This window comes from Perca flavescens, chromosome 7 (assembly GCF_004354835.1).
Source record: "Perca flavescens isolate YP-PL-M2 chromosome 7, PFLA_1.0, whole genome shotgun sequence".
NCBI lineage: Eukaryota > Metazoa > Chordata > Actinopteri > Perciformes > Percidae > Perca > Perca flavescens.
In genome coordinates, this window is record NC_041337.1 from 18763639 (window position 1) to 18772915 (window position 9277).

Below are 9277 nucleotides of genomic sequence, written 5' to 3' on the forward strand. Positions count from 1 at the left end.
CTGCAGTCTGTCGTCAGCATTGGTTGAATCTTGATTGGTCCCAATCCAATCAGTCACAATCAACGACCAATAATCTGACGGTAGGCGGTGCATCTCACAACCACGACGATAAAAAAAATGGATGTTATGGCGTGTTTAGGGATATGTTAGATATGGCTTTTTGTACGCGATGCTGTGAAAACATAATGGACACAAAGGCCACAAATACACTGACGGAATGCACAGAAAACAGCACATTAAATTAAACGATTCAGATGTTTGATATGTGGGTGGAGGTGGAGCCGTGCCTTTCTCAGTGAAGCAACGCCACGCCAGTACACCTTTCACTACCTTTACATAGCTAAACACCTTTATATGTAATGTGCATTTTCTAGCCAGACACACAATGTAAATATATTACAATAAACGTGTTCCGAACTCTTGAAAAATGAAGGTATATTCACGGTAGGTATGTAGGTCATCAACTGACCAAGGGGCGTGTACATTCATTGTGCGCCTTTAACGCGCGCTTTTCTACGCACAGACAAGCCTACGCACAGCACCTTCATACGTGATCCAGGGCAGGCTATATGCTAAAGTAGCCCCAGCGTTAGCTTTGAACATCGTATAACCACAAAAGACGCGTTATCCCTGAAGTGAACTGTTCAAGACCGGCGGTCTACACGTCCAAGGGTAAGAAGTGGTTAACACATCACAATGCTTCATGCTGCTACAAGTATCGTTCTACATTTGCGATTTGGTATCAACGTTGTGTAACGTTAGCTTGTTGAAACGTTAGCTTCTGGCTAACGTTACCTCGATTAGCAAGTTTGTCTATAATGCCCATTGAATAGCTAGTTGCTTAGCTAACAACATATCTTCATTCCTTTGTGCACGTATTCGTGTTTGGATAACGTTATCTAGCCCCCTATTCTTGAGAGTGGACGATTACCGAGAGGTCTTTAGCACGCTAATTAGTTTAGCATTTTTTCAATTTGTCGTGCCTGTTGCAGATTGAAGAAACGACAATAGAATTAGCGTTATGCCGTTCGTTGATATACAATATTATTTATCTAGCTAGCCAGTGCCTGCTTCGTACTTAGCGTTATGTAACCGAATGTATCGGGTAGAAATTATCCATATTATCTAACGTTAACGTTAGCCTTTCTATCGTTTTCCTGTACAGGGAAGTGCCATTGGCCTGCGACAGCGTAGTGTTCAGCAACAAACTTTGCTATGGGCAAAAAGTCACGCGAGGAGGACTCCTCATCCTCTGATGAGGAAGAATATGTGGTGGAGAAGGTGCTGGACAGGAGGGTGGTGAAAGGCAGGGTTGAGTTCTTCCTGAAGTGGAAAGGATATTCAGAGTAAGTTGTTTCCCTGCCAGTGTGCTAACCGGTAATGTTAACGTTACTTGCACTTACACCGCCACAGATTCAAGCTAACGTTACATCATCAACCACCCTGTGCTGGGCAATAGTAGTAATGAAATATCACAATTATTTGATATATTTCGAGTGCAACATTGGAGGGTTTCATCTTGAAACAAAAATGGGAAAACGGCTATTAATGTTATCACTTACACACCAAGGAAAATTCATTGTAAGTGTTACTAGCCAAGCCAGCAGGGGCATTCACTACATATTTGAGTCAGATACAATATTCAAATAAGCTCAGAAAATTGCTACCCTAAAGACCAGGAAATAAAACAAAGATTAGAATATGCATTGTGATGTTATGGACATTGCAGATGATATCAAGTTTGATATTATAATATTGATTTCCATTAGATAATCTCTGATCAGTGCTGTTGATTAAGACTTATTGCTATACTGGTACTGACTTGCTGCACTGTGGTCTTCCTCAGAAAGCACAACACCTGGGAGCCAGAGAAAAATCTGGACTGTCCTGAGCTTATTTCAGAATTTATGAAGACTTACAAGAAAAGCAGCAGCAGCAGTGGTGGAAGCTCCACTCCTAGCAGTGGGGGCAGCAAATCAGTCACATCCTCCTTGGCACGCTCCAAAGACTCGAGTAGCTCGAAGAAGAGAAGCTCTGATGACGATGAGGAGGGTGGAAGTAAGCCCAAGAAGAAGAAGGAGGTATGTAATGTGTTGGTGCAGTCATTTTATCATCTTTCAAAAACATGGTAAATAGCATTGAAAGTCAGTTTAGATAGATTTGCATTTGTGAGGTTGACACCCTTTTCAGGCTTTGTGTGCTGCACCCTGGGGAGTCAAACGTAGCTTTCCACCCTTAGAAGAAGCCATAGCTTAGCTCTTGATTAAAACCTCATTATTTGTATGTTAATTAACAGCTATTGAGTGTCTCATCTTGGTGTGAATATATTGAATCAGTAGGATAAGAAATGGAGAGACTGTGAAACAAATAATTTACCTGTAGAGTGTATTTTTATGCTAGTTTAAAATTGTGTAAGAATTGTAAGATATTTTCAAATGTATCTAAACATAATTTAGTCTACAATCTGACACAAACAGTTGGTAACATACTACAGCATTTTAGCATTTCTTGTATACTATAAAAAATGCGTGTTTCTCTTTGTCTTTCAGGATGACATTCTAGTTGCACGTGGCTTTGAGAGAGGACTTGAGCCAGAGAAGATCATTGGAGCAACTGACTCGTGTGGAGACCTAATGTTTCTTATGAAGTGGTAGGTTTTGTAACATGTTCATGTTTTGGCCCAACGTTGCTCTGGAATTTAATAACTATTTTAAAAAGACATCAATATTATCATTAGAAATGGTTTTTCTAGGTCACAGGTCTTACGATGACTATTGACTTTGGTATTACATCGTATTAGCCATGTGTTTACTACGTGTTTATGTGCATATAGTACAGGGAAGTGAGATTCGATCACAAGTGGTCACTCAAGACCTGTGGAGTTGCATTTTAATAATAATATGTACAAAAACAATCGGTTCCTCGCACTTCGTGCTAGGCACCGTTGGGCTAGCTCAGGCCCTAAATGCACAAAATCAAACTCCTTTGTTAAAGAAATCCCACACAGGGGTTTTATGAAATGCTGATTTTAAAATGTACACAAATACCTAAACAATTTAAAACAAATACATTTTAAATGATGGTTTAAATATCACTGACTTGTTAATGACCGTTTCATTTAAACCTTTTATAGTGAAAAAGTTTTATAATGGCCTTTACAAGGACAGCTGATTTTATTTTTTTTATTGACGTTATAAAGTTGGCAGGCTTACAGAGGACCATTTTTTTTCATGATTTACACTTTTTTAAAATGTATAAAACATTTAGTTGCCGTCTTTGAAAAGCTCCAAGACTGACAATACACATGGAAAAAATTTAGTATTTTTTTTTATTGAGTGTAATATCCAACTTTTGCAGAGATTCACAATTCTGAACTAGTTTTTAAAGACACACTTTGGTCTTTATCTCTTGCAGGAAAGACTCTGATGAGGCTGATCTCGTCCTTGCCAAGGAGGCCAATCATAAGTGCCCACAAATTGTCATAGCATTCTATGAGGAACGTCTCACCTGGCATGAAGACAGCGACAAGAAGGAGAAGGACGTGGTCAGTGCATGAGTGCATCACCTCAGGAGGAAACTGTACCACCTCCGCTGCAGGGACAACCTTGAGTCGGACATTTTTCACACCCAAACCTCCCATCCTTGCTCTTCACCATGTCCAACAAAGACAGCGAACACAGTCGTGTTCTCTCCACCCATGCCCCATTGGAGGACAGGGGAAGCTGTAGCGGACATGGGTGACATGCTACTGGGGAGGTTTTCTGCTGTTCTGTCTTTGTATTTTCTTTGTATTCTTTTACCTTCTTTTTAATGTCTTAACACATGTTTTAGTGCTTACAAGATACGGTTGTGTCAGTAAGGTATGTTTCATCTATGAGCACATGGCCATCTGTTAAAACTCAGAACAGTCTTGAGAGCTTGGTACAAGCGGTGCTACCTATGAGTTTGCACCATGGCAGGTGCACAACCCCCATCATCAAGTCTTTACAGGCAGTGTACCTCTTTGCTTTAAGAACCCACTAACACCACTGAGGATAAAACCGCAGTATCAATATTCAGGAAGCAACCACCGCAGCACTTTCCTGACTGCATAATCGCTTCCTTTTTAAAACGAATAAACAAAAAAAAAACTTTTATCTCTTGTAGATTTTTCAGTTTGTCCTCTCTACCAGGACATGACTGCTCAATTTGCAAATGTGCAGATGACGCCGGCCAATTATCTCTTAATGTAGTGATGATATCCTTGTTCTTTTATTATTATTTTTTTTTTTTTATCTCTTTCCAAGTTTAACATGTAAACGTGTGGTTTTTAATTTCTTATCACTAGTAAAAGGACAGCAAAATGTTTCGCTGTTTTCAACCAGTTTTTTGTTTTTAAACTGCAGTGTTATATTTGGACCAGTCTCATGTTCACACATTGGACAATCTTCACTGTATCCACATGGAATGAAACCAGCACTCATCACCAGTCTTTGGGGTCTGCCACCTTGTGGTTAAATAATGAAAGTCTCTTGACCATTTGACCATCTCTGACAACCCGGCAGTTTTAATGGTGTATTTGATTTTGTTGGTGATTTATGATATTTTCTTTTTTTCTTTTTACAGTGAAAAGTGGAAAAATTCACTCTGCAATTAGCTAGGAGTATTTGTTATCATTGGAATCGTTGATTTGAAACATTAAAAACCAGTTTCTGATTAGATGATGCATATCCTGGCTTTTATTGTGGTGAGTAATTTTATTTTCATCTAGTATTTACATTTTTCAGATGGAAGAAGTTGCTACATGACAATAGGTCAATTCTTATACAAAAGATGGATGCTGGTTTTATAGTTTGAAATGCTGTGCTCCAAGATGGACTCTTAGGACCATGTTTAGTGTCTACAGACTGAGATTTTTTTTTTATTTTTTTATTTTTTGGCTTTAATCAGCCTTCTAAAGGAAGGCTGTGACCTTCTCCCTTTCATGCATACAGTAAATGTATCATGTCCCTTATCACTAAGATTATGGTTTTGGGGTAATTTCCTTTTTTTATTAAATATATTTTGTCCTTTCACACCCTTGAGCTTTGTCCTGAGTTTTTGCTGGTGCCGAATTTTTAAAAAGTAGACTATTTCTTGTGTCGACTAAATGTTACAAATATGTGTACAGTAGCACCCTTTAATAAACATTTTCAATGTTTAAGTTGCTGTCAGTTGGCTTTTGTTAAAGAATTTGAATGGAATTCCTGCTGACAGAACAAGTTACTTACCTACACCCTAGGATTAAATAAATTACTGGGAGCCAGGACGTTTAAAAAAAGTCATGAGTCATTGATTTTTTGGATGAAACAAGTATTAAATTAAGTACACTAAACCCTATCTCAACATCAGGAAATGTATTATCAGGAGGGCAAAATAACCATATGTCCTGGGGGAATAATCAAGCATAAGTCACAAATATGAGACCAAAGCTGTTTAATGTGGCCTCTGTTGAAATGAGACCAGTTTGTGTTTTCTTGGTTGAGTTTCTAGAGCATCAACTGCTCTCCCCCAGCAGATGGCACTATTGAACAACACCAATGCAAAGTCATAACTCCATTTTTATACAAGTCATTCACAGTTCAAACACTTAAACACACAAACTATTCATAAATGAATCTCTCCTGAACAACCTTTATAGAATATTATGCATCTTTTAGAGGGGCATGAATTAATGTTGTGTTTACCAACTAACATCACAGCTTGCTCCAGGATGTCCATTGGCTTCTGAGTCACTATGGCTTCTTAACATCTGCTGAATCCACCTGTATGTGACTCATGTTGTGTAGTGAAGCATGTAGTGTTCAAACTCACACAGATTTTTTTTTTTCAATTCTAGTCACCATTTAATTTGTCTGTGCCATGTTATGCCTTAAGCAGTTAGAGATAGTAATCCATAGAAATGAGGGGAGAGAGAAAATGAGATGGGAAATGACATGCAACAAAGGCCTGATGTAAACCAAGGACATATATGGTTCATGCATGGTTGGCGCCTTAAATCCCCAGGCCTCTAAGGCACCCCACTTCCATTTGATGTAATGATGCAGCCATAAAAATATGAACTCATTGTAAGCACCACAAAAGCTTGAAAAACAAACCAAATGCACAGAATATTTAATGCTGTAATAGTGAGGAAAAGTTTTGTTCTCATTTTAAAAGTAACTCAATGAATATAACAAGGGAACAAAAGCATTTAAGACATTTGTCACAATCTGGCCACCATGACAAAAACTGGAAATTAGTTGTTTATGATTCATAGAACTGGTGTCTCTGCAATGGGGGCCTACTGCAGTATGAGTAATAAACTGCAGTGAAGGTTGAATCTAATCCTTGCTCTTCTCTCACCACCCTCTTTTTCTTTCTTGCTGCCTTTTTGTCTCTCTCTCTCTCTCTCACACACACACACACAAAGTGCTGCTCAGCTACGTCTAAAGTGATGGAATTTTCCTAGCAAAAAGGCTTTTACACTCCAAATGGAATGCAAAGGTCACTAGTAAATTTCCAGCCCCTGGGACCATTAAGCTGGGCAAAGGGAGCGAGCAGCAGGCTGTTTTATGGAGCCTGGAGCTGTCTGCTGACAAACCCAGGCTAGTAGGTTTGGTTGGGAAAGCCACAGTGGCACTCATGGGAGCTCTGCCTGTGATGTGTGTGGCAAATACAGTTGTAGAGGCATTACAAAAGCTAAAAATCAAAATGAGGAAAATCTGATTCAAGCCTCGTGCTAAAAAGGAGTGTGTACTGTATGTGTAGCAGTCAATAAGGAGCTGTCTGTGCTTTGTTTAGCTAAAGAGAGACAGTTTTTCAGGACCTATGCACAGGTTTTGGACATTGCACTGAAGAATGATTTGATATTTTAATACCTATACATTTAACAGATATTTTAATGTAACTTGCAGTATTTTTTAATTAGAAACAAGAATCCTTTTTTTATCTAGGTGTGTCTTGCAAAGTATGTGCTTTGTGTCAATGGTTATTATGTGTTAAAATATAGTTAAATTGTTGGTGTAAATGTATTTATTTATTCACAGCAGCCTCCCTGCACTTCAAACATAGTCCCTTCTGTACCAGTAACATCTAGTGCAAATGAGTTCCTCAGGGTACTGCCCACGGCAGAGTTGGGGCGTCTTTCAGCACATTTCACCAAATGAGTGTCGGGGGAGCTATGGCGATGGCAGGGACTGCTGCAGTGGGCCTCATCATTGTTACACAGCTTGTTCAAGAATACCTCTAAAACAGCAAACAAATAATACACGGCACAGAGTAAAAAAGGATTTGTAGTCTTTAGTGTCCCAGAGAAGCTGTGAAAAATGTCTCTAAAAGTGTTGTAAGTCACGAGTATCACAGACAGAGGCAGATGTAATTTGATGTGGCCTTTCCTCGTGCCGTGATCATGTAGGCACAGCTGCCCAACAGCTGTGTCTCCATTTTCTTGTTGCAACCAGAGAGAAAAAAGTCTGCAGTGATGACTGGTGCATCATTTCTCCGCACAGTGCACTGATCTGTGTGAAGGTGATTGCGATGTGATGCTCTAATTTTGGTGGCTATCACACTTAATGTGCAGTAAAGGCCCATAGACAAAGCTTCTTCGTTCTAAATGCCCCCTCTACTGCGCCACGGCTCTCCCCGCCAACCCTCTGCTGGCTGTATTTCCCCTTCACCCCCCCACTCCTCCCTTCATCTCCTCTCCCCACCAGGGAAAGAGTTATAGCTGCCATAAAAGGCAGGTAATGCATTGTTAACTAATTCTGTCTGCTCAGAGCTGATATATCCTCTGCTCTAAATCTCGGTGCTTCCAATAAAATGCAAATGCTAATGCTTGCCCTCCATGAGCTGATATCATTTTTAACAGGCCAGAGGTAAATGCTAAAGGAGGGTGGGGTGGGCCAGAGGTAGTCTGTGACACGATGGGGCTCTGAGCCTTCACGGTACATTCTGGTGGAAAGGGAACCTCCAGACCTGATCCACACACCACTGACCAACAGTATGCATGCGTGTAAGTGTGCACATATGGCTGGAGGTATGCACATGAGACTGCAATGGTACATTTTAGACAATCTAGGGGTGTATGTATTATTGAGAAGCCAGCACTAGTAACATTTCAGACAGCACTCATTCACCATCAAATAACACCAATTTGCCTGTGGATGTAATGCATCATATTTCCATATTAATAGTATTGTCATACTTCGTGTAACCTTGGGCTTCTAAATATTGATCCACTTCTACATTTTCAATTATCCTGTGCCGTTTTTCTGCCATCTGGTAAGGACCAGTGATTTGTGTTCTTTCATATCTGGAGGCTTGTCCTGTAATTAGACCATAAATTAATTTGCAGAGAGGAGAGAGAGCAGGAAAGATTGAAGGCATTAAGTAAGTCTTCGGTGGTTGGAGACAGAAAATCATAGGAAACCACAGCACAGTGTTTTATTCACTAGAATAAGATAATTGGATTACAAATTCCAACACCATAACTTTTCTGTCCCTGCATGTGCCACTTGTTTTTCTTTCAAGTATTTAAAACCATGCTGCTGCTAATGATTGCTTGTAAGTCAGTTCTTCAATAAATGGCTAGAAATCATCCACTGACATAATTATACCTAATTACTTGCAGTGCAGCAGCAAAATGATTAGGAAAAATGGGACATATTAGTGTCAAAATGTGTGTGAAACTTTGCAGTGAAATGTGCTGTGAATCCATCAGTTGATTTAAAATGACCCCCCACGCAGGCAGACAACAATTGTGCGCTTTAAACCTAACTCTTATTTACAGCACAGCTCAAGTGGAGGTCCTAAAAAACCAAATGCATCTTGATTGATTTTAAATTGGGAGTATATGCTCTCCTGCAAAATTAGCTCATTGTCCCCTGCTGCTAAATTACACAGTGATTGTGGCTGTCGCTGCACAGTGTCTGAGCACTACAACTGCTGCTCTCTTTGCCATGTGGAAATTCACATTAGACAAGCCTAAGTTACTTGTTAAAGCAATTAAGGGAAAAATGATGTGACAGAATGGGCTTTTCTTGTGGTGGAAAATGCTAAATCAGCAGGATCTGAGTTTAAAACACTGTATACAGATTGCAAGAAGTTGTAAAGTAAATGAGGGTGAAGTTACAGTAAGACTAGCATAATAGTCTGTCAGTGGAAACTGCGTTGGTGTACCTGCTCTACATGATACCTTGGGTGTTATTTAGGCAAGGCCACAGCTGCCAGTGTACTCTGATCATATCTTGTGGGGCTTGAGAGGCAAGGTCCGCCAACA

At 39.7% G+C, this 9277-nt stretch overlaps 1 protein-coding gene across 1 annotated transcript; it reads left to right on the plus strand.

Annotated features, from left to right (window-relative positions):
- Nucleotides 1–129: 129 nt before the first annotated feature.
- On the plus strand, nucleotides 130–5061 carry cbx5 (chromobox homolog 5 (HP1 alpha homolog, Drosophila)). The gene is made up of 5 exons (XM_028582754.1): nucleotides 130–672; nucleotides 1166–1346; nucleotides 1847–2081; nucleotides 2550–2650; nucleotides 3415–5061. The coding sequence occupies exons 2-5, from the start codon at nucleotides 1216–1218 to the stop codon at nucleotides 3554–3556; spliced, it is 609 nt and encodes a 202-aa protein (XP_028438555.1). The 5' UTR covers nucleotides 130–672; nucleotides 1166–1215; the 3' UTR covers nucleotides 3557–5061.
- The last annotated feature ends 4216 nt before the right edge of the window (nucleotides 5062–9277 follow it).